At 47.3% G+C, this 24,918-nt stretch overlaps 1 protein-coding gene across 2 annotated transcripts in view; it reads left to right on the forward strand.

Annotated features, from left to right (window-relative positions):
* COL5A1 (collagen type V alpha 1 chain) overlaps positions 1-22,383 on the forward strand; it is a 133,127-nt gene extending 110,744 nt beyond the window's left edge. Inside the window, exons 45-66 of one of the 2 annotated variants that reach the window (XM_059486138.1) lie at positions 395-448; positions 596-703; positions 1,514-1,567; positions 1,650-1,757; positions 1,888-1,941; positions 2,263-2,370; positions 3,348-3,401; positions 3,538-3,591; positions 4,242-4,295; positions 4,741-4,794; positions 5,459-5,566; positions 5,969-6,022; positions 6,119-6,172; positions 6,965-7,072; positions 7,522-7,575; positions 8,144-8,179; positions 8,935-8,988; positions 9,333-9,591; positions 9,979-10,091; positions 12,306-12,374; positions 16,607-16,840; positions 19,446-22,383. In XM_059486138.1, coding sequence (XP_059342121.1) covers positions 395-448; positions 596-703; positions 1,514-1,567; positions 1,650-1,757; positions 1,888-1,941; positions 2,263-2,370; positions 3,348-3,401; positions 3,538-3,591; positions 4,242-4,295; positions 4,741-4,794; positions 5,459-5,566; positions 5,969-6,022; positions 6,119-6,172; positions 6,965-7,072; positions 7,522-7,575; positions 8,144-8,179; positions 8,935-8,988; positions 9,333-9,591; positions 9,979-10,091; positions 12,306-12,374; positions 16,607-16,840; positions 19,446-19,592 — 1,992 coding nt within the window. In that variant the 3' untranslated portion in view covers positions 19,593-22,383. Of the gene's footprint in view, positions 1-394; positions 449-595; positions 704-1,513; positions 1,568-1,649; positions 1,758-1,887; positions 1,942-2,262; positions 2,371-3,347; positions 3,402-3,537; positions 3,592-4,241; positions 4,296-4,740; positions 4,795-5,458; positions 5,567-5,968; positions 6,023-6,118; positions 6,173-6,964; positions 7,073-7,521; positions 7,576-8,143; positions 8,180-8,934; positions 8,989-9,332; positions 9,592-9,978; positions 10,092-12,305; positions 12,375-12,429; positions 12,499-16,606; positions 16,841-19,445 lie in introns of both variants that reach the window. The other variant, XM_059486139.1, reaches the window with a different exon arrangement.
* The last annotated feature ends 2,535 nt before the right edge of the window (positions 22,384-24,918 follow it).

Genomic DNA, 24,918 nt, shown 5'->3' on the forward strand with positions numbered 1-24,918 from the left:
GTCTTTGGCTGAAGTTCCCTTTTTGGTTTAGTTGAAGATGTCTATGCTCATGACAGAGGGGTGGACCTGGTGATTTTTAAAGGTCACTTTCAGCCCAAACCATCCTGTAATTCTGTGGTAATTCCAGTTCCACACCCTGTTGGTGCTGCCCAGAGCCTGAGGAACATGAGTTACCCAGGAGTCAGGGCTGAGTGCTGACATTGCTTTGCTGCAGCAAAAATGTGTTTGGAGGAGTCTGAGGAATGCTGGGGTGTCCAGGGACACCTGACCCTGTTCCCCATCTCTCTTTTGGGAATTAATGCAGTTTTAATGGAGATTGGATTGAAGGAATTCACCTTTTCCTGGTGAACTTGTCACTCTGCTCCTAACAGTGACATTTCTTTTTTTGTCACAGGGTCCCCCAGGCCCCACTGGTCCCCAGGGCCCAATTGGTCAGCCTGGTCCAGCTGTGAGTATTAGCAAAAATCCCTTTTATTTTTTCCCCAAAAAGCCTCCTGGGAAGCACTGGGATGATCCCAGCAGGAGCAGGGGGAGGTGGGGTGGGGTTGCTGTGTCCCCACGTCTGTCCTGGGCTGACCCGAGCCTGTCCTTGCAGGGAGCTGATGGAGAGCCCGGGCCCCGAGGACAGCAAGGCCTCTTTGGTCAGAAAGGTGATGAAGGACCCCGAGGGTTCCCTGGTCCCCCTGGCCCTGTGGGCTTGCAGGTAATTTGCAGAATCCAGGGAGGGTTTAGGTGTTGGGGAGGATGGAAGTTTGACAAGAAAGTCTCACAGATATGTGTGCTTAGCAGAAAGATTTTTGAATGTAGAATATGAAGAAGGAATAGAGATGGAAGCAAGTTTTGGTATAGAAGAAAAGAATTTCTGAGCCAGTCTCACTGGATAACCAAGGAGGCAAAGGGTGTGTGAGTTAGAAGGGGTTTTTATGGCTTAGAGCAAAGGATAAACCCACCCCAAACAAGAAAATGTTTTTACCAAGCAGGAAGAGAGCACAGGCAAACAAGGCAGCAAAGTTGCAAATAGAAAAAAGGTCTCAGAATCTTCCACTGCAAGAAAACTGAAAAACAACTTCTAGCTTAAAGTGTAATGTACTAACTTTGAGTGACTGGAGAACGGTAACATGAATGTGGTAATTATAGTAGTTATGATGGGCTATAGGTAAAAGTTAAGGTATAGATTGGTTCTACTGTATTAAGATGCTCAGCAAAGAAAAGTCTATAATGCATTGTAACAAAAAGAAAAGTATATAATGCATTATGGCCAAAAGAAAATTATATAATGCATTGTAACCCAAACTCAGGGTCTCCAGGCCTGCCTGCAGCTGGAGCTGACAGCTGTGGGCACAGCTCTGTCACCATGACCCTGGCCTGCTGTAACTCGTGGATACAATAAACTGCATTTTGGAGAGCCCCTGGAGTCCCACATCTCTCATTCAGGCTCTTACATTTAGGGTGGTGAGAGCTGGGGCTCACCTGAGATGTTCCCTGCTAAAATTCATCCTCTGCACCTCCACAGGGCCTGCCTGGACCGCCAGGGGAGAAGGGAGAAACGGGCGATGTTGGGCAGATGGTAAGGAGCTTCCAAATTTCTTATTTCCTCACTGACATTGCTCTGAGAAACCCACCTGAAATTTGTCCTCCTTCTCTCTCAGGGCCCACCAGGCCCACCAGGACCCAGAGGTCCATCTGGGCCACCAGGAGCAGACGGTCCACAGGGTCCTCCTGGAGGAATAGGAAACCCTGGTGCAGTAGGAGAGAAGGTAAAGCACCCTGAGGAGCCTGAAGCAGGAGTTTGCTGCAGCACTCATGCAGAGCCTTTGCTGTGCCAGCAGAAAACTCATCCTCCTGCAGAAATGTGAATATTTCCATCCTTTTTTTTCCCATGTGTAGGGTGAACCTGGGGAATCTGGTGAGCCTGGTCTCCCTGGAGAGGTTGGCCTGCCGGTGAGTGCCCCATGGGAGAGATGTGGATGGGGATGGGACAGCAGGGACTGAGCCAGCCCTGTCCTGGATTTGGGGATTGATGACACATTGCCACGTTCCTGGATATTTATAGGATCACGTTTAGTCACCAAATCTGGGCTACCCACGGCTGAACACCATGAACACCACTCAGTCCTGGTGGGAAGGGACTGTTAAATCATGTCCTTGTGTTTGGAGACACAAATAGAGCTTCTTTTGCTCAGAATTGATTAAAGGATAATTAGAGATCAGTATGTTTGGGGTTTTTTTTCCTTGATAATAAAAGTTTTCTGTCCTTTACAGGGCCCTAAAGGTGAAAGAGGTGAAAAGGGGGAAGCAGGTCCCTCTGGTGCTGCTGGTCCACCTGGCCCCAAAGGCCCACCAGGTGATGATGGCCCCAAAGGCAGCCCTGTAAGTACCCCCTCAATCTTTCCTTGCCTTGCCAGCAGAGATTTCTGCATGAAAAGATGTTCCCAGAGACATCTGTGGAAATTTAAACTCGTTTCCTAGCCATGGAATTGTTCCTCTGGTGATCCATGGTCTCAGCCCCATTCCTTAGGGTGCTGGTGAGGGAAAGACCCTGCTGCACCACATTTCCCAGAAATACTGGAATTATCAGGGCTTTCTGCAGGCTATCAGGAATATCAGAGGAGCTGCAGTAGGGTCACTTTGTGTTTATGGCTTTCCAAGGTCTTCTGCACCAGAGCAGAGCTTCCAAAATAGGATCAGGGAGATTTATGGGGTTTGGGAGCTGTACCTGCACACCCAGCTCCCTGCTGCTGATTCTACAGCTCTGGTGGAGCCAGTGGAGCTCTGCTGATTTTACCAGGGCACAATGGCGCAGGGTTTATCTTGCAGGCTCCTCTGATGCCTGAAATTGATGATGAGATAAGGCAAGATGGCACAAAGAAGCAGAGGAGGCAGGGGAGTTTAGTCATCCCTCCGAACAGATGGGATTTGGGATATCTGTGATGGGTTGCAGGCTGCTCCTGGAATCATGTGAAGCACCCGACAGACATTGTATGGGGAGGAATGCTGAAGTGGTTCAGTCATTAAATGCTCTGAGAGGCTCCTCCTGTGCAAAATGTCACACGTTTGCAAAAGCAAAACCTTCCAATCTTCACGTTCCCAAAGCTGGAGGACTCTGCTGTCACCCAGCCTGAGGATTTCTGACAAACTGGGATGGAAGTGCCAGCATTGCCTCTGGAGCTCTGGTGGTCAGGATGCAGATCTGGAGTGGCTGGAGCAGGGTGAAAACGCTGCAGTTCCAAAGAGGGGTTGTGGTTGTACAAATTGGGGTTCTACTCCATAGGGTGGCTCCTCATGTTGTCACTGGTGCTCTCCAGGTGCAACATCCCTGATTTGGGAATATTCTTCTCTCTTTGCAGGGTCCAGTTGGTTTCCCTGGTGACCCTGGTCCTCCTGGAGAGCCTGGCCCAGCTGTAAGTGTTGGTCTCACAGAGCTTCCTCCTCCTGGGGTGGTGAAACTCAACTCTGCTGCTCATTCCCCTGGCATTTCCTCTGCTCAGCACCATTCACACCCTAAAAATACCTCCTTCCTTTTTCCCTTCTTTTTAGGGTCAAGATGGTCCTCCTGGTGACAAAGGTGATGATGGTGAACCTGGACAGACTGTGAGTACCTGGAGAGATGAGAGCTGTTCCCCACAGGGCCCATGGCTCTGTGCCAGCTCCAGGGACACTGAGCCTCTCATTCCCACCAGAATTTCCCAGTAGGAATTGCCCACTGAGGATCTCATTCCTTCCTGTGTCATCCATCCATCCTTCCATCTATCCCTCCATCCATCCATCCATCCATCCATCCATCCATCCATCCATCCATCATCCATCATCCATCCATCCATCCATCCATCCATCCATCCATCCATCATCCATCCATCCATCCATCATCCATCATCCATCCATCCATCATCCATCATCCATCCATCCATCCATCCATCCATCCATCCATCATCCATCATCCATCCATCCATCATCCATCCATCCATCCATCCATCCATCCATCCATCCATCCATCCATCCATCCATCCATCATCCATCCATCATCCATCCATCATCCATCCATCCATCCATCCATCCATCCATCCATCCATCCATCATCCATCCATCCATCCATCCATCCATCCATCCATCCATCCATCCATCCATCCCCCATCCATCCATCCATCCATCCATCCATCCATCCATCCATCCATCCATCCATCCATCCCTCCATCCATAGGTGTGGCACTCATGCCTTGTTCCCCTCCCCTCTCTCCCTGCAGGGTTCCCCTGGGCCCACAGGAGAGCCAGGCCCCTCTGGACCACCTGGAAAAAGGGTGAGTTGGTTTTTTAGGAAGATTTTCCCAAAACCACTTCCATTAACTTTTAAAAACTCGTGTTGTTACTAAGCCTACAATAAATGCTGAGTAAATACTGTGTAAAACATGTGATAATTAAAAAAAAGTGATAATTAAAAAAAAATAAAATGATGCACCATCCACAGCCATTGGAAATTGATGGGAAGCTGCCAAGCAAATCCCATGGATTTTTTTTTAACAGCCCAAAGAAAATCCAAGGATGAGGTACTGCTGCTCTTCCTGCCTTGCTGGCGGAACCCAGGGATTCATTTAGCAAGGAGCTAATTTAAAAAGCTTTTCAGGGATATTTGTCTCCATTTTGCCTCCTTCCCTGGGGCTGCAGCATAATTTTGCAAATTCCAACAGACCCTCACAGATCAGCAACATCTAATTGTGTTTCCCATCTACTCTGGGCTTTCTTTAGGGCCCTCCTGGTCCAGCTGGTCCTGAAGGAAGGCAAGGAGAGAAAGGAGCCAAGGTGAGAGCTGAATGGGATTTCACTTGTGTCCTTGCTAGTCCAAGAGGATCTCCCTCTGCCAAGGCAGGGAGTTGATTTTTGCTGCATGTTACAACAAATTAGCCTGGATTTGGGGCCACTGGCCTCAAATCTGAGCTTATGTTTCAGCCCTTAACAAGCTCTGTGGAGATAATTAGGGCTTGCTAAGGTCACGGGAATGTTTTGCCTGGTTTGGAGCATGCAAGTGCTATATTTGGCAGCACATATTATAATGTGTTGTAAATAATGGGGTGTGCAGAGCCCCGTGTCCTTTCCCAGGGCAAACACAGCATTCATGGGCTGGGATTGTTTGGGTGGGAGTGCTGGGGAAATGGAGCTGGGATGGGAAATTACAGATCTCCTTGTGGCAGCACAGGGGAGGGAGGATGGGTGGATGTAGGGGTGTCCCTGAACCCAGGAGGGCTCAGAGCCAAAGGGTGGCTCCTGCTGGAATTCAGGCAAGGCTGGAAACTGAAGGAGTTTGGAGGGTGCCTGAGGTGGAGGGAACAGCAGGAAAATCAAGGAGCAGAAAGTTTCATTTCCAGTGCTTTGCATGGATCTGCATCCACTCCATGACATCCTGGCACCCTGTCACAAAATCCTCTGATGTCCCAACACAAATTGAACCCCCTGCCTCTTCATCCAGGGGGAAGCTGGTTTGGAAGGCCCTCCTGGGAAGACTGGACCCATTGGTCCCCAAGGTGCTCCAGGGAAGCCTGGCCCCGATGGCCTCCGTGGGATCCCTGGCCCAGTTGTGAGTATTCCCAGCCTGAGAAAGCTCAGCTTTGTTCCTGTGTCCCACCTGCCTGCAAGGTGCATTTCCCAGTGCTCTGTCCAGGCTGGAATGCCTGACAGCAGATAAAACATTTCATGGGATTTCATAAGATTTCATGGGAGTAATGGAATGGTGAATATCATCTCCCACATGTTTCATTTGAACCTTGGGTCCTCAGCCACTCACCAGGAGTGATTTTCCTTGACCCACAAAGTCCCTTTTCCAGCAGAGATTTGAGCATGGAAGGAACAGAAATCCTTTTGCTTTTGCCACCTGTGAAAAGCCAGGACAAACATTCCCTGGCACAGGTGAATAATCAGAATATTCCCAGCTGGGAGCACTGCTGTCACTGAGAATGAGGAAATTGCAATTTTTTTACAGGGTGAACAAGGTCTCCCGGGATCCCCTGGCCCAGATGGTCCTCCAGGCCCAATGGTACGTCCAGAACATCCAATTCCAGGAGGTTTTGAGCTGCATCAATGAGTGTGACATGAATTCATCCTCTCTTTTTTCTCCCCCTGTGTCCCAAAGGGCCCTCCGGGTTTGCCTGGTCTGAAAGGAGACTCTGGTCCTAAAGGGGAGAAGGTGAGAACCCACTCAGGATCCCATTGCCTGGTCCCTGCTGGGGTGTGGGGACAAATGGCACTGCCCAGGGGTCCTGCAGTGGGCAGGACAAGGCTGGGGAGTGTCACCAGCCCCAGTGACAGCTGCAGAGGTGAGCTGGAACACTCTGAGTGTGCCCCAAGGAGCTGAGCTGTGGAGGTGCAGAGCCCTGGCTCATTTTTGGGGTGATTCTCCACCCTATAAATTTTTCTCTCATATATATATATAATATAATATATAATATATAATATATAATATATAATATATAATATATATAATATAATATATAATATATAATATATAATATATAATATATTATATCTTATATATTATATATTATATTGCATATTGTATATTGTATATCATATATCATATGTCATATGTTATATGTTATATATCATATATATTCTATATTCTATATATTCTATATATCATATATATTCTATATATTCTATACATAATATATATAATATATTATATATATTATATGTATAATATATATAATATATTATATATATATTATATATATTATATATATTATATATATTTCTATAACCCCAGGGAATGAGTAGCTGCTCCAGTGCAGAGGTTCTTTCTCTATTTGTAGCATTTTCTGCTGTAAAAATCTCCTATTTTTGTCCACTCTGCCACTTCCCCATGTCAGGGATTGCTACAAACTCCTCTCACCTCACTCAGACATTTGGGGTTGGATCTAGAAATGTCTTTGCTCTCTCCAGTCACAAATCCTAATTAACATCTGCTCTTTTCCCCCAGGGCCACCCAGGTTTAATTGGTCTCATTGGACCACCAGGAGAGCAGGGAGAAAAGGGTGACAGAGGCCTCCCAGGGCCCCAGGGCTCAGCAGGACCCAAAGGAGAGCAGGTAAATATTCCCTAAAGCCTTCCTGGAACATCCTTTGGAGCATTGCACCCTCGAGGAGGTGCAGAATGGCAGAGATGGGCAACCCTGGCACGAGATCCTTGGCAGTTTTTGAGGGATATTTCCTGTGTTAATCTGGTTTGTTCTGTGTGTGAAACATGGATTTGCTCCAAAATGACCCATTTTAGTGGGAAGCAGATTCTCAAGGGTCCTATGAAAGAGTTGAAGAGACTTGGAAGGATGGTGCCATGAAATATTCATCTGAAGGGCTGATTTTTAAAAGTGTGAGCATAAATGAGATAAGGGATTCCTTGCCCATGCTCTAAAAACCTGGCAAAGCTCCAGATTGACCTGGAATTCCCCAAAACTGGGTGCTCACCTCTGAGCAGGGGTTGGCTGTGTAATTTTAAGCTAGAATTGCAGATTAATATTATTTTCTTGTTATCTTTTAGGGTATCACAGGTCCCTCTGGACCCATTGGACCTCCAGGGCCCCCAGGATTACCGGTAGGTGACAACCAGCGACCTTGGAATTCCTTGGGAGCCCTCAGGAGCCACTTTGGTGCTCCCAGGAGTGCCCAGCACAGCTCTGGCTGTAGGAGGATGTTGGCCACAATGGGGTTCTTTTTCTGAACCCTTTAAAAACCCTTGGATAAGTTCTAGGAGTGCTGGAAGTGATGTGGGAGATGGGCACAGGGAAATCGTCCTACCTTGTTTCCCTCCCCCTTTCTTTTAGAATATCCACAATCCCATAGGGATTTCTCGCCCTTTTTTGCTGATTTTTATCATTTTTTGGATGCCCAGATGCCCTGTGCTACCCTGGGGTGCCCAGCTGGATGTTTGAACACATTCCCACATTCCAGGAATCTCCCAGTAGCTTCCCCAGTCACCATTGGAGTAGGAGTGTGGAGCTCTGCCACAAAAGCTTTTTGTCTGTTGGCAAATAAAAGCAACACCCAGCTGAAGCGGATGGGGGAAATTGAAATAGAAAGGGAGTAAAATTTTTTGAAAGTTCCCTTTCTGAACTCTCTGCTTGAAAATAAGCTGACTCCTCTCTGTATTTCTCTCTCCACAGGGTCCACCTGGTCCCAAAGGTGCTAAAGGTTCATCAGTGAGTATGGACACAGCTAAAGGAAGAGGCTGAGGGGTTTTTATTGAATGCAGGACATGCTGGGCCTCCCCTCATCAGCAAAATGAATGCAATTAGCAGAGAGGACTTAGCAAAGTCTGCCTTTGCAGGCTGCCTAAGCCCAGCAGTGATAATTGGGGTGCCACAACTGCACTTCCCTGAAGAGCAGAGCAGCAGAGATCACAAGGAGCAATCCAGTGCTCAGTCCTGAGGAGAAAAGGACTAAGCACTCTCCTGCTGCTGGAGGGTGCAGGGGATTAAAAATAGCCCGTGAAAAGCGGGAGGTGGGAAGGTGGAAAGTGAAGAACTCGGCGAGAAATGAGACTCTGGAGCTTCGTGGTGCAGACCTGCTGTGCAGGCAGCTAAAAATGCCTCTTTTTGGGCAACTTCTTAGTGTCTTTTTGCCAGACATCCAGAATTCGATGTTTTATTAATTTGAGGATTTTATTTGACTTGCAGAAGTGTTGGGTTGGTTGGGAGAGTTAAAGATTTTATGCATTTTATGCATTCTGTAGGAAGCATAAGAAAAATCTGACTGTAACTCCAGGTGTTTGATCTTTTCTTTCACCTAAACACCAAAAATAACCAAAAATATCATTTTCTGGGGATGTGGATACAGGGAGACTCCTCTTGTGTGCCTGAAGGGACAAAAATGAAGTTTCATTAGTTAAAGTAATGTTTGGGATGTGATAAATTCTCCTGAGTGACCCCTGATTTTCCCTTGTTTTTCCATCCAGGGTCCCACAGGTCCCAAGGGTGAATCAGGTCTTCCTGGGCCCCCAGGGCCTCCTGTAAGTAGAACCCATAAAGTGAAGGATGAAATGAGGTTCAGACCTCATGGAGGCTGGAATTTGGGAAGCAAAAACATCTCAGGGGAAAAATTCCTTTCCAATCCTAGCAATGGGTTGGAAACTCTTGGAAACTCTTGGAGGGAGAAAGGATGGGAAGGGAGGAATTATTGATGGGAAGAGGACAATGGAAGGTGGAAAATGTTGAAGCCAGAAGTTTTCTCAGCACCATCCATGGCTGTTTTCCACATCCAATGTGTATTTTGGGATGTTGCTGCTTTGTCCATCTCTCATGTCCTTTTCCCAATGGAATGAGAAATTGTATTTTTTTTTTCCCCAAAAATCAGGGTCCTCCTGGAGAAGTCATCCAGCCCCTGCCCATCCAGGCTGCCAAGAGGACCAGGAGGAACATTGATGCCAGCCAGCTGCTGGATGATGGCAATGCTGACAACTACATGGACTATGCTGATGGCATGGAGGAGATTTTTGGCTCCCTGAACTCCTTGAAACTGGAAATCGAGCAGATGAAGCATCCCCTGGGCACTCAGCACAACCCAGCACGCACCTGCAAGGACCTGCAGCTCTGCCACCCTGATTTCCCTGATGGTGTGTCCCAGGAAAGGGGGAGTGGAGGGAATTCTGGGCGTTTTGCAGCTTCACACAGAAGTGAGGGGTGGGAGAGCAGGAATTTGGGGAGTCCATGGGGGATGTGGCTGGTGGAAAAGGATTATGTAGAGCTGGACTGGATATCACTGGACAACCCTTCCAGCTGAAATGTTCTGTTCTAAAAATGGGGATATGGGATGGAAAATCTTCAGCTGGCACCAGAGCATGACCAGCTTTCAAAAACTACTTATAAATAATAACCCATGAGAATTATTATTTATAACTACATATAAATAATGACCGATGAGAGGGGAAACACCCCAGATGAGGAGGTTGCTGAGGTGCCCTCTGAGCTGATCCTTCCTTCCCTTCTCTCCCCTCATGCAGGTGAATACTGGGTTGATCCCAACCAAGGATGTTCCAGGGACTCTTTCAAAGTTTACTGTAATTTCACAGCTGGTGGAGAGACCTGCATCTTCCCTGATAAGAAATCTGAAGGAGTAAGTCCTCACCACCTTTGCTTTCCCCTCTATCCTTATGATAGATTATTTCCTGATATCACTATTCATAGGCAGACAATTGAGCAGCAGCAAGGAAGGATCAAAGATCCAGAATGTTCTTTTGTCACACAACATTACCTTCTACAATAACATGGAATGTGTTGACAAAGAGAAAATCAGATTTAAACTGTGGTTTGGGCCAAACCTCTGATGGTTTCCCAGGCAATAATAATAAATGGTATAATTTATTATACCATAATAAATGGTAAAACCTTAATTTTTTGGACTTTGCTGTCCAAGGCAGGGGTGTGTGTTGGTGCAGGAATTGGGAGCTCTGTTTAACTCATTCCCTCCCACAGCCCTGCATGCCCAAGTACCACTGATTCCCCTCCCCTCCCTGTGTTTCCAGTCAGGGCAGATAAATGTTTCCCTCCTGTCATTTTTCCTGCTGTTCCTTGTGGGTAAATGATCCTAAATGATTGCAGGCAGGCTCGGAGCTCTGCCTGGCACCGCTGCACGAGGTTGATGAAGTGATTTGTGTAATGATGCTCTTAGCTCAGCCATACCCATCATTTTTGTCCTGTATTCCTGCACTCTGTTTTGCAGAGCTGCTCCTCCTGCTGCCTGGGGACCAGCTGTGGCACTGGCCAAGCAGAAACACAACAATTCAGCCTGGGGGGAGCTGTGCCAGTGTCACAGTTGTGCTCCAGCTGTGACAAAGCTGAGCTGTTCTCCTGCTGCGTTTCATCCACCAGAAATGTGTGTCAGCACAGCACAAAGCACACGCCACATAAATCCTGCCTGAGTTTTTCTTGGGGCTGTTTAAAGAGGAGATGGATTTCCTCTTGCTTTGCATCACTGAGCTGTGGTTTTCCTCAAAATTTGACAGCTCAAAAAGCAGAGTCTGGCCATGATCTTGCAGGGAGCCTGAGCTCCTGCTGTGCTGGTTCAGTGAGGGGCTCTGTGGAGCTGTAGCACTCCTCAAATACAAATTTCATGCTGGGATCCATAAGAAAAAAACTTCTCCCACCCAGAGGGATGCAAACAGGCACCACCTCAGCCCTGGGTGGGTTTGTGATGAGGCACAGCAGAGTTTCAGCTGAGGCTCCTTGTGACAGTGTTCACAGGGATCTGAGGATGAGGGAAGAGATGAGGATCTGACTCCATGTTCAGAAGGCTTGATTTATTATTTTATTATATATATTACATTAAAACTATACTAAAAGAATAGAAGAAAATGTTTCATCTCAGAAGGCTAGCTAAGCTAAGAATAGAAAAGAATGAATAACAAAGGCAGCTGTCCCAGACTCTGTCTGAGCCAGCTGTGATTGGCCATTAATTAGAAACAACCACATGAGACCAATCACAGATGCACCTGTTGCATTCCACAGCAGCAGATAACCATTGTTTGCATTTGTTCCTGAGGCCTCTCAGCTTCTCAGGAGGAAAAATCCTAAGGAAAGGATTTTCATAGAAAGATGTCTGTGACAGCTCCTCTCAGCCCATCCTCCCCCAGCACAAACTCTGGGATTTGCTCTGCAGGTGCCATCCTGCAAAGGGCAGGGCAGTCTCCAGTCACTGCAGCTGGGCTGCTGCTTTAGGAGAGGTTTCCAGCACAAATGAGGGAGCAGCCACACTCCTTCCTTGTGCTCTGGCTCTGCTGCTGAGCTGGGGCTGCCTTAAGGATGCTCTGGTGGCTGATTCCCTGTCCAGGTCACCCCTGTGGGTACCTGGAGCTCCATCCTGTGTGTCCAGCACCTCAGGCAGGCAGAGGCTTCTCCTTCACCACATCCTTTGCCTTTCCCAGCCCCACAGCACCTGGATTTGGCATTAGAGAGGCACCAGGCTTCTCCAGCACCAGTGCTGGCCTCCACACGAAGATCAATGCACCTTTTCCCATCCATGCTTCCTTTTTCCCTCTCTGTCGTTCCCTTTAATTTTCCTGCCACTGCTGGATTTGCATCCCAAGTTCCCAGGAGGCAGAGACAGCCCTTAGCAAGGGAGGCTGGTGCCAGAGCAACACCACTCCATCTCTCTGCTTCAGAGCCACCTTCTGCTCTCATTACTGATGTATAAAATTAAAACAAAAAACATTTTAAAGCAAGTTGGACAATTTCAATAAGACATGCAGACTCTGGAATGAAAGTAAACTTTTTAATTTTGATTATATTTTTTTTTTCTTTCTCTCTTCCCTCCTTGCTGTCCACAAACTAGGCTAGAATTACTTCCTGGCCCAAGGAAACCCCAGGCTCGTGGTTCAGTGAATTCAAGCGCGGTAAACTGGTAAGAAGCATCCTGGTGCTTGCTGTTTCCTTTAACCCCCTGTCATATTTTACAGAGTAAAATGGCTCGTTGGCCCAAAGAACAGCCTTCCACATGGTATAGTCAATACAAGCGGGGGTCCTTGGTAAGTGGCTAACCCTGGCCCTGAATCAGAGCTCGGCACCTGCTTTGGTATGGCCACGCTGCTGCCCCTGCATGCTGGACTAACCCCCCTGCCAGGCACATGGAGGTGTTTAAGGTGGAATTCTGAGAGAGAGCCCAAAGCCTCTGGGGGGTTTTGTTCCAGTCTGCCTGACTGGGGCCTGGGGAGCTGAGCTTTGCCCGGGGTTAGAAGGGGACACGGGGGTGTCCTGGGGACATCCTGGGGACCCTGGAGCAGCTCTGTCTGCACAGAGCCCTGCAGGAGTTCTTCATCCCTCAGGGAGCTCTGCATCCCACAGGGAACTCTGCATCCCTCAGGGAGAGCTGCATCCCACAGTGAGAGCTCCATCCCACAGGGAGTTCTGCATCCCTCAGGGAGTTCTGCATCCCACACAGGGAGAGCTGCATTCCACAGGGAGAGCTGCATCCCACAGGGAGAGCTGCATCCCTCAGGGAGAGCTGCATCCCTCAGGGAGTTCTGCATCCCACAGGGAACACTCCATCCCTGAGGAAATGCTCCATCCCACAGGGAGAGCTGCATCCCACAGGGAACACTGCATTCCACAGGGGATGCTCCATCCCACAGGGAGAGCTGTTGCTGTCTCCTCCCCAGTCCCCATTTTTGGTGTCCCCTTGTTGCTGTGCAGCCTTACCCCCAGAGCTGAGAGATCCCTAAAATGCTGCCCTGAGCTGTCAGGGGGTGAATCTGCACATCTCTGGCCTCTCCAGGACAGGTTTGCCCCATAGGGTGAATTTTGTCCCCATATGGAGATGAACCACTCTAGGAACTCCCATGCTGACCCCAGAGCTTGGGAGAACCAAAGTCATTTATTTAAAGGAAGATTTCCAGCCAAGCCTAGTGGAAAGGAATTTAACTGAGTCACAATTAAGGATTTTGTTTTTTCATGGGGGAAGAGCTGTTTTGAGGTCAAACAAGGCATAAACCAGGAAAAGCTCTGTTTTTTTATCTGGTAACAGGACATGCACAGAGTCCCAGTGCTGGGATGTCAGATTTGTATCTCCAGCCCCAGAAATGTCCCCTGGCCCATCAGTTCCTGTAGAATCAGTGGGATGCACATGAGCTCAGTCAAACCAGGAGAATGTGAGAACAGGCAAATATTCCATGGACACAACCAGGGCCAGGAGATGCTCTGCTGTGTCCCACTGAGTTGTCCCCTCCCCAGGGCAGGGGTTCCTGACCCAACTTCCACCTTAAAGGGCAAACAACCCAAGCCCTGGTTGTTTCCCACGTTTGCCGCATTCCATCGCCACTAAAACACATTTTGCTCTGTTCCTGCCCTCGAGGAGGACACGGCTTCTGGGGCTTCTCTGCATCACCAAATCAGGCTGCAGAGCCAAGGCTTCGGCCTCCTGGCTCCTTGGAGGGCAGCTACTCATAGCTTAATTACAGAGCACTTCATCAGTTAATGTTCCAAGTGCCTCCACTTCTCCATCTCCCCTGCTTCTCCTTCTCCCAGCTCTCTTAGAGGCTCACTTGCCAGCCTAGAGCTTAGGGCTTATTCTTTTCCAGATAAAAACATTTCTGGTGCTATTGGAGCTCTTTGTTCCATCCTTTTGTGTTGTCATTTTCCTGCCTTTTTTTTTTCTTTTTTTTTTTTTTTTTTTCTTCACCTGTCCTGCTTTTTCTATTTGGAAAAATTAAAAAAGCCACCAGTATGTGGAGGACCCACAAAACAGTCAAACACACAGGCCATAAAAGGTTTATTTCTTTATATCTTTATTTATTTATTTTAAGATTAGCTCTGATTTTGCCTCAGTTTTGCCTGGAACCATGAGATTGGTAAACTGAGGAGACAGTTGCCTCAGCTGAAATTTGTGTGTGGAATGGCAGAATCAAAGGGAGTTCGAGTTACACCCCTGGGTGTAACTCTGCTCCTGTTAGTCCATGGAGAAGGTTCTGGTGTCTTGAGGGGCTGAACCCTTGGGGAACCCCAAAGCTGAGGGGAAGATTTCCAGTGCTGTCAGGATCTCTTTATAAATTCTGGGGTTGCACAGCTGGGCAGATGCTGCCTTTCTTCTGGAGACACCTGGAGTGAGAGGGGTGCAGTAAATATGAAATACAACCAAACCAGCTGGGTTTGATGCTCCCACACCATCATTAATCAATTCTACAGAGCCCTTGGAGCCAATTCCTTACCTTTCCTCAGGATGCAGCCAAGCTGTGTTTAGAGGGATGAGAGGCTTGCAGATGTTTTCTGTGTGTGTTACACACAACTCCCAGCAGCTCTAACGAGGTCTGCACCCATCCCATCCCATCCCATCCCATCCCATCCCATCCCATCCCATCCCATCCCATCCCATCCCATCCCATCCCATCCCATCCCATCCCATCATCATCCTCTCAGCCACATGACACCTCCCAGCACAGAGAAAAAAGGAAAATGTTGAATTTTCCCAAACTGAGCAAACATTGTGCACAAAACCAGCTCCCAGTGGCTCCAGCTGGAAAACTGGGACAGGGCTTCACCAAATCTGCACAGCCTGAATAACAAAAGACCTCTTAAAAGGCATCCAGGCTGCAAAACAAGCGCTGGTTTGAAATAAAACTGAATAAAAAAAGGTCCTGCAGCTCAGTAGTGCCACCCTGGGTGTGTGACAAATCCTTGGCATTTTTTGTCCCCTTCCTTCCACGTGCTGGTGGCTTTCTGGTAGCTCCTCCTGGCATGCGTGGCTCTCTCCTGGTCAGTCACATTTAACTCTCAGGAGGACAGTGCAGCAGCATCCTGACAAACCGGTTGGTATCTTTGTTTATTTGGATTATCTCTTTCCATTCAGTGTTTTCTTGTGGTTATCAACCAATCTCTTCTACTGTTTGCAGCCTGCACCACAACTCGAGGGTTGGTGGCACCTGGAGGAGATCCACGTTGGGTGCCTGGGTTTTGTTCCTGGTTGTTTCTAAAGAAACCCTCAGTCCATCCAGGGCAATGGTTTGGAGATGCCACCTCAAGCACAGTCACTTCATACCTGCAAAAACTCATTTTGTGGGCTGTGAAAGTCCCACAAAGTCCTGAATCCCCCAAGTGCTGGGATTGGGTTTCGATAATTGTTTTTTTTTTTTGTAGGAATAAATTCTCCTCCATGGGAGAAAAAGGAGCCTGGTGGGCAGAATGGAGCAAATCCCAGTGTGCAAGACTGGGATTTGCAATCTGTGCTCACAACAAGGCAGCAAATCCATTTTCCCTTTACCTGAGCTGAGCTTTTCCAACCAGGGCAGCCCCCAGTCATCACCAGCAGTGCCAGGATTGCTCAAACTCCAGGAAAAATGAATGGAAAATACCCCAGAGTGTGCAGAACAAAACACCCCCAGCAGTCAGAAATTTGTGTCAGGCAGGACAGGAAAATAAAGCCCTGAACCCTCACAGAAACTCACCTTCTCTCCTCTTCAAAAACTGGAGAAATACACTCAATATTGGCTTAAACTCGAGACATATCCCCAAATCCTCACCCTCTTGCAGCCAGGGCTGAATTCCCCTTGTCTATTTTTGCCTGCCCTCCTAAGATTTCATTTTTTGCTCACACCCTCACCCCATCCAGCAGGAGAACAAAAAGTTCTTGAGTGAGCAGAGCAGGAACTCTGTGGTGACACTGGTGTCCCTCAGGAGCAGCATCCATGGTGACACTGGTGTCCCTCAGGAGCAGTGTCTGTGTTGGTGGCACTGGTGTCCTTCAGGAGCATTGTCTGTGGTGACACTGGTGTCCCTCAGAACTATGTCACGATGACCTTGGTGTCCCTCAGGAGCAGTGTCTGTGTTGGTGACACTGATGTCCCTGAGGAGTATGTCATGGTGACCCTGGTGTCCCTCAGGAGCAGTGTTTATGTGACACTGGTGCCCCTCAATAGCAGCATCCATGGTGACACTGCTGTCCCCCAGGAGCAGTCTGTGTTGGTGACCCTGGTGTCCCTCAGGAGCATATCATGGTGACACTGGTGTCCTTCAGGAGCAGTGTTTATGGTGACACTGGTGTCCCTCCGGAGCAGTCTGTGTTGGTGACCCTGGTGTCCCTCAGAGCCCCCAGCTGTGTCTCCCTGTCCCTCACTGCCCAGTGTTGTCCCTTGTCCCCTCTCCCAGCTCTCCTACGTGGACTCTGACGGGAACCCCATCGGGGTGGTGCAGATGACCTTCCTGCGTCTGCTGAGCGCCTCGGCCCGCCAGAACATCACCTACAACTGCTACCAGTCAGTGGCCTGGCACGATGCCACCACCAACAGCTACGACAAGGCCATCCGCTTCCTGGGCTCCAACGACGAGGAGATGTCCTACGACAACAACCCCTACATCCGACCTGCCCTCGACGGCTGCGCGGTACGTGGGGGCTCCTGGCCCTGGGGACACCCTGGGGACACCTTGGGGACACCTCTGTGCCCTCCCCTGCTTGGCCAGCACTGCCTTCCCCAGAGCAGATCACCCCCAAATTCTCAGTGCTTGAGGGTTGTCCTTGGCACGGGAGACACCAACGTGCTCTTCCCTAAGTTGGAAATAAATTATTCCATGGGAATCCACGATCCTGCTGGAAGTCAAGGGAAGCTGCAGCACCTCCAGGAGTCAAATCAATCTGATTAATCCAATTTATCTGCCTGAAAGTGCTGCTTGCTTTTTTAAAAGCCTCCCTGGTGTTTTGCTCTCACCCAATTCCTCACATGGAAGAGGCAAGCGATGGCGCCAGGTTGGGTTGGAAATGGGCAGGGTTTGATAAAGATCTTTGTAACTGCTTTCAGGAATTCTGAAAATTGGGGTTGGGAATTTGCAGGGTTTCATAAGGATCTTTTCTTTCAGGAATTCTGAAAATTGGGGTTGGGAATTTGCAGGGTTTCATAAGGATCTTTGTAACTGCTTTCAGGAATTCTGAAAATTGGAGTTGGAAATGTGAAGGGTTTGATAGGGATCTTTACAACTGCTTTAAGGAATTCTGAAAACTGGAGTTGGAAATTGGGTTGGAAATTTACAGGGTTTGATAAGGATCTTCTCTTTCGAAAATTCGGGTTGGGAATTTGGAGGGTTTGATAGGGATCTTTGTAACTGCCTTCAGAAATTCTGAAAATTTGGGTTGGGAATTTGCAGGGTTTGATAAAGATCTTTCTAACTGCTTTCAGAAATTCTGAAAATTCAGGTTGGAAATTTGCAAGGTTTGATAAGGATCTTTCAGAAATTCTAAAAATTGGGGTTGGGAATTTGCAGGGTTTGACAAAGATCTTTGTAACTGCTTTCAGGAATTCTGGGAGGCAAAGCAGGAAGGGTTTGGTTGGAATTTTTGTTTTTGCAGCGCCAGGAGGGCTCTGGCTGTGCTGCTCATGGGGTGCACAAGCACAGCCACAATTTCCCAAGGTGTCTCACGTCCTCCCTTTAATTCTAACTCTTCTTGGATGCTTGATTTGGGTTTAAACTCTGAAAATTATGCCCTCAGGAGATAAAAATTTGGCAAAGCAGGTGTTGCATGCATTTATTTTGAGCCCCAGCTTGCTGGTGTAAAAACATGAATAATTCCCACCCTCTGGAACTGCAGCACTTGGAGCCCACGGGACAGAAAGATTGAGATGTTTGACAGAAAAAGCTCCTCGTGTAATTTGAGATTGAAACGCTTCTGTTCTGGCACAAACAGATTTTTTTACTGATGGAGCAATGAGGAAAATCAGATTAGAACTTTTAACACATTCCTGGAGAGGGAAAGGGCATCCAGCCCCCTTCTGGAAACACTCAGGAGAAGTTTGTCCTCAAGTTTTTCGTGTCTCCTGCTGACATAACATCCTTGGGAAAAAGGGCCTTCTCCTCCCTTCTCTTCCTGAATCTCAGGCTTGCTGGAGGAGCACCTATTGCACATTTTAAAGGGGGTGAGCCTCCTGAAAACCTCCACCTATTGGGCAGATAAATTGGAATGATCTTTTACCCTGGCAGATCGTGCTGCCCAAAGCACAGGCAGGGTATTTGAGATTTATCTATTTACTTAAAAGGAGTTTGGGGTTTACAATTGGTTCTCGACATTAAAGATGATTTTTAGTCTGACTCTTAGACCCATAAAAGGCTGTTAGGAATTTAGAGAAATCCACCAGGAGTTTAGAGGTGCTTTTATGTCTTTTTTGGGAGTGAGTACTGCAACCCATCCAATTGCTGGGCTCAGCTGTGCTGGGTTAATGGTTGGACTTGATCCTAAAGGTCTTTTCCATCCTGAATTATTCCAGGATTGAGCCCTACCTTGTGGAGATGAGGTTGGGCTGCCCCACACAGGGTTGCCACAGAGGTCCTGCTGTGGTGGAGCCACCGCTGAGGCCAGGGCTGATGTTCTTCCCATAATTTGAATATGTTTTTCCTGAACTTCCAGCCCTTGCTCATAGCTGTGTTCCAGCCTGTTCTCCCAAGCCACACAAATCACAGGGAAAGGTAGAACCCAAAGCTGCTCCATAAATTCTCTTGTTTGTGCAGCTTTGTATGCCCTCAGGGGGTACTTCTGCTCCTCTAATAATTATTTATATTTTGGAAACAACTCCGTGGCCACCAGGCATGATAAAAAGACAGCAACACCTTGTGAATTCTATCAAACTTTAAATGTGATCTTTTCACTGATATATTCATATTAAATTGCTACCATTTGCCCAACAAGCCAGGTGTGTCCTGGGGGAGGGAAAGCAATCTTTCCACAGCCCAAACTTTTCCAGGCTCCCATTGTAGCTTGGAAATGTGCTGGACCAGAGTTAGAATGTCGTGATCTGCTTCTGCTCCAAGCTCTGGGCATCTCCCAAGGGTTTTTCAGTGTATTAAACATGCAAATAAATTTATTTGGGTGGTGGTGACTCTGATTTGGGTCCAAAAATTCCCAGCAAAAATCACCCCCACATTCCCAGCAGAGTGGTGATTATTCAGTTGTGCTGATGTTGGCTTGGAGGCATCCTCAGAGCTCCTCTTTCCCTCATTCCAGGCAAGGAAGGGCTACCAGAAAACCATCCTGGAGATCAACACGCCCAAAGTGGAGCAGGTGCCCATAGTCGACATCATGTTCAATGACTTCGGAGAAGCGGCACAGAAATTTGGATTCGAGGTGGGACCAGCTTGCTTCCTGGGCTAAAAGAGCCACCTGAACCTAGTCTCCAAATGAGCAACCTCGTAACCTCATTGCGCCATTTAATTAAAAACAAAAAAAGAGAAAAAAGGAAAAAAAAACGGAGAAAAAAAAGAATTCCTCCTCACGTGCACGGTCTGAAACTGGACAGCGATGGGTTATTATTTTTTTTTCCCCTCCTCCTCCCCACCTATTTTGTTGTGTCCCTGGTTCTGCCCCAGCCCCTCTGTGCCCCCCTCAGCCATGCCCAGGATGGATATGGAATCTCATGACCAACAGCCACACACGGAGACCTGGCCCTGTCCCTGCTGCTGCCACTGAGCTGAGCCCACCTCCAGCAAACTCCTCCTCCTCTTCCTCCTCTTCCTCTTCTCACCAGGAAACGTCTGTTTGTTACTAAGGAAAAAAAAAAAAATGGAAAAAACTTGAAATTCCTCGATGTTGAAGTCCTGGCAGTCCTGGATCTGAAGCTCCTCTGATGAGTTTTGTTGCCTTCCACGAGGTTTGGATCAGCTCCAGCATGGCCAATTCCAGAATTTTCCATGTTTCCTCCGCTGAGTTTGCCTCACTCCGCGTTTTCCAAAGCGCTGACTCAAGGTCACGCTGGGCATCTCTTTGCCTTGTCTTAAAGGTGCTTCTATTTTTGTATGTTTGTGAGTAAATATTTGTGTCGTATTTTATTTGAAATGTTGGAATGTTTCCGCCTTCAAACCATGCAAGTGACCTTGTCTGTATTGAAGCCACCCCATCCCAGCCAAGCTTCCAGCTGGGAATGAAGACAGCAGCTCCTGTCCCCACTTGTGCCTCTGCCCAGCCCCAAACTGGGATCTGGAGCCTTGGAATTTCCCCCAGGATCAGGTGCAAACCAACCCCCTGAGCCACAGATGCCTTTTGGAATGATTCCTTTCCAAATGAGGAAATTAAAGCCACTTTTTAAACAAAATTCCCTACAAATCCCCTAATCTAAAAGCAGGATCTGCATTGAGTCTCTGCCTTCTCATTCACTTGCTTAACCACCCATTTTTTAAATTAATTCTTCTTTTTTTCTTTCAGCATTCCTTTAAAATGATAAGAATTAAACCTGAATCCGTTCCCAGTGGCAGATCCCAGTGGCAGGGGAAATCCATTTGTCCTCTCTGAATATCAAGAATAAAATAAATAAAAAAAAAAAACTAAAAAAAAAAAAAGAAGGAAAAAAAAGGTGCTTTTTATAGTTATTTTTACATATCTCTGTGGTGCTATCTGATAACTTTGACACAACACTGGGGATACCCTGCCACTGGCCAATCTCCCACTTGGCTTTTTAGGCACTTTCAGGCAGATTTTGGCTGCTGATAAATGCATGGCACCTTCTTATCTCTTCTGTCCAAATCCTGCTCCTCTCCTTCCTTAGATGCGCCCATGTAAAAAAAAAAAAAAAAAAATTAAATGTCCTTACAATTTTTTTTTATTATTATTATTTTTTGGTTTTCCCAAGGATATCCACGTCTTTTCCTGGTTGGAAGCAGAGCAGATTGTCCTCAGTGGCTGAACGTTTGTGGTGCTAATTTATGTAGATGTTGGGTGTCCTGAAGCCGTGGGGGTGCTGCCCGCCCAACAATCCGGGGAATTTGCAATTTTCCTGCTCTTCCCACTCTTTCTTATTCCTTCCACGGCTCCCAACGTGCTGACACCCTCTTCTTTTCCCATTTATTTTCCCTTCCTTGCCCATTTTCCTTCTTCAGGTCTCTCAGCTGGAAAATAGCCGTTGCAAGGTGGGGTTTTTATAAATTATTATTGTTATTATTATTATTATCCTTCGGCCCGGAGCGTTCAGCTCAAGGGGGATTTTTCACCAGCAAGGAAAAGACATCACATTTACTGTGAAAAAAGCCTTTATATGATGTCTTTTCCCCCCTCCTGCCCAAATTGAGAGCAGCAGCATCCGAGGGAGGGAGCGGCGATGCCAGGGGTGCTTTTGGGGCCTGGAGGAGCTGTGTCCATCCCTCTCCCTTCTTCTCCTGTGCTCTCTCTCCCACTTTAGGGAATTAAAAAAAAAAAAAAAACCCAAAAGGTGCTACCCTAAAAACTGCAGACTCTGGGCAGCAGAGCAGTGAAAAGGAATTTAGGATAATAAATAAGGAATTCAGCTTCTCAGTCACCTTGGCAACAGCGGGAAGGGCAGGAAAGGTTGCACATCCCAGCAAAGCCATATCCTGATATTTCTGATATTTTGATATTTGTCCACACCTGTGTGTGTGTCTGCCCAAGTCATGGGATTCTGTTCTCAATTTTCTCAATTTTCTCATCAAGGGAGCTTTTTTTTTTTTTTTTTTTTTTTTTCCTTTTGATTTCTCTGCTTGAAGAAGAAGAAGAAAAAAAAAGAAAAAAGAATAAAAATTTTCCTCTGTTGAATTCCACAGTGTTGTAATTGTACTGAGCTCCCAACTGTTCCAATCCCCCCCAGACCACTTAGCTACGGTATATTGCAATAAAATTACTACTTGTATTTGCAGACCTTCTTTTTGTGTAATTTTATTTCCCTCTTCCCCTTAATATATATTGACTTGAACAAATGTTGATAAGAAAAATAAAACCTATGGAAAAAAAACCCCAAACTTTTAGTACATAAGGCCCTTTTTAAAATATAGTGTCAAATGCCGTATTGTACATTTCTTCAAAGTCCAATAAACATGTCATAAAATTTAAGTGTAATGCCCATAAGAGCTATTTTTAAATATTTTAAACCTGTGTAATAAAGGAATAAATGTAATAGATTTTTTTTTTCAATAAATCAAGTTTACTGTTTCCACCTAAACCCCCGTGATGTTGAATCTCTTCTTGGAGTTGATTGCAGCGGGATTTCCCCAGGACCCCCCTGCCCTGTGGAGCCTGGAAAGTTCATCAGAGCTGCAGTGCAAGTGCTTAAAGGTAAAGAAATACTGTAAAATACGACTCAAACCCATCGTGGGGAGGAATTCCAGGCCTGGAATATTTTCTTTGTTGTTTTTTCTTTCTTCTCAGAAGAAGTTCCAGTGCAAAAATCCAATCTGGTTTTGGTTGGATGTGGAGGAGAAGATTGTGTAGCCACCAGCTCTTCACCTTCTTCACAGCAGCAGAAACTTCACCAGAGGAGTTTTTCTCTTATTGATCTTCTCATCCCAAGACAAATTCAGGAAAAAAAAAAAATTCCAGCTTCTTGGTGAGCTCCTCAACCCCCAATTTCCCGTTCTTGGCCCCAGCGCTTTGCTGTGTGGAAGGAAACACCACAGGGGACACTTTGCTCATCCTCTCCTCTTCTTCTCCTGCAGGTTTCACTCCAGGATCCTCTGGAATTCACTGTGGGAAACTCCACCAGTAGCTGCCACTGGATCTGAGTCACTCTGGTCCTCAGGAGCTTCTCCAAACAAGCCTTGCTTGCTGCTGCTGCTCCAAGGGATGTTGGACCTTCAGGAGGTGACATCTGGAGCTCTGCAGGTGGGTCAGGGGCCACCAGCCCAGCTCTGTGGTGGCCAAGCCAAGCTCTGTGTCCCAAAAGCTTCTGCCCTTCACTCACTGGATGCAGAAGGTCTGTGATGATCTTCAAAGGTGTTCAGAGAAAGAGCCAAAGTCACAGATTGGGGTAGGTTGAAAGGGAAATTGAAGATCAGCCCCAGTTCCATGGGCAGTGCCTTCGAGGCAGGAAGTTCATTTCTTCTGATAATGGAGCAATAAATTCTTTTTCTCTGAAAGATTCAGGTGTCCTGTGGCTGCTATCTCAGTGCAAGTCCTTTCTTTGGAAAAAGTAGCCTACGCAGCGCAGTTTGTATTTCAACATTTTTTATAACTAAAACTGTGTTTAACACTCTGCTTAAGGGAATTAATACAGCATCCCTTTCTAACACAACACATAATATTCATTGTAATATTTGCGAAAAGCCAATCACAAAATACACATTTTTCACATGAGGTTTTATTCTAAGTGCCCTGGGCTGGGATTTGTGCCTTTGGGCTGGGATTTGTGCCCTGCTGTGTGAGGAGAGCCAGTAAAACCTGCAGAGTTTTCCCCTCGCTGTTGGTTCTGCAGGAAGATGTGTCCATGTGCTTCCCACACTGCTGCCAGGTGTGAAACAGGGGCTGGGGTGGCATTTGCTGTCTGCCTGGGACATGGGAACTGTTTTTTGCTCTGGTTTTCAGCCCTGCTCTGGAGGAAGAGGCCCAGCCCCTCGTGCTGCTCTGTGACCGGTCACTCCCTGCTTATTAACTTGGATTCCCTTGCCTTGCTTCTGTTGCCCTCCATCATCTCAAAGTCTTTTACAGCCTGAAGAATTTTGTGATCTAACAGGTGGAGCGCTGGCTGTCCCTAAAGGAGCCCATCCCACATGATTTGTAGGAGTGGGATGGAGAACAGAGACCAGAGGCCCTCACCAAACACAGCTGGCTTGGACCTGAGGCTGCACCAGCACAAACCAGCACATCCCAGTTCCTGCTGGGAGCTGGGGAAGGGGACAGGATCACAACCCTGCCCTGTCCCCCTCCCTGTGCCCCTCAGGGACACACTGGGACCACAGCTCCTGCTCTCCACAGGATGTCACAGCTCTGGTTGGGATGCTCCTGCTGCTGTCGCCTCTCCAAGAGATGTTCTTCCCCCATCTCCTCAAACCCTGTGTTTACAACAGACTGGTAAAAATAAAAATGGCCAGAAAAGGAGCGTTGGCACTGGTTAAATTTAGAGAGCAGATCCTGGGCATCCCCTCCCTGTTTAGGTGAGTTTTGGCAAACAAGAAGGGAAGCTGTGAATGGGTGTTTTATACAAAGGATGGAGCAGCCTGAGTGCCACCAGAGCTCTCCTGGAGAGACAGAAACAGCAGGACCAAGTGGGAGGCTGCAGTGAGGAGGGGAGAGGATTGTGCATGAATTAGCATGGAGAAAATATGCAAATTGTTGGGTAGAGTGAGGCTCTCGTGGCATTCAAAGGAGCTGGAGCTATTCTTGTCCTTCAGCTGCTTTTTGTCCTGCATCTTCTCCCAGCCAGGCTGGATTTGGCTTGGGTTTGTTTTTATTAATGTCTCAAGCAAAAAGGAGAATTGATCTGACCCACAGCTCTGGGAAAAGGAAAAAAAAAAAACACAAAAAATTGTCTTATGTCTTCCTGTGAGGAAAAACAAGTGAGCTGGAGGTGCTTCTGGCAGTTCAGCACCACCTGTAAATTAATCTACAGAGTGCCCAGAAAAGCTGAAGCAGTGCAAGTCAGATGTGTCTCCTCTCTGCAGAGGAGCTGGGCCTCTGCAAATTACCTGCCCTGGCTTTCCAGCCAGACAATTCCCTTTTTTTTATTTTTAATATATTTTTTAACAGGACTGCTCAGTGCTGT

Source organism: Ammospiza nelsoni, chromosome 20, assembly GCF_027579445.1.
Source record: "Ammospiza nelsoni isolate bAmmNel1 chromosome 20, bAmmNel1.pri, whole genome shotgun sequence".
NCBI lineage: Eukaryota > Metazoa > Chordata > Aves > Passeriformes > Passerellidae > Ammospiza > Ammospiza nelsoni.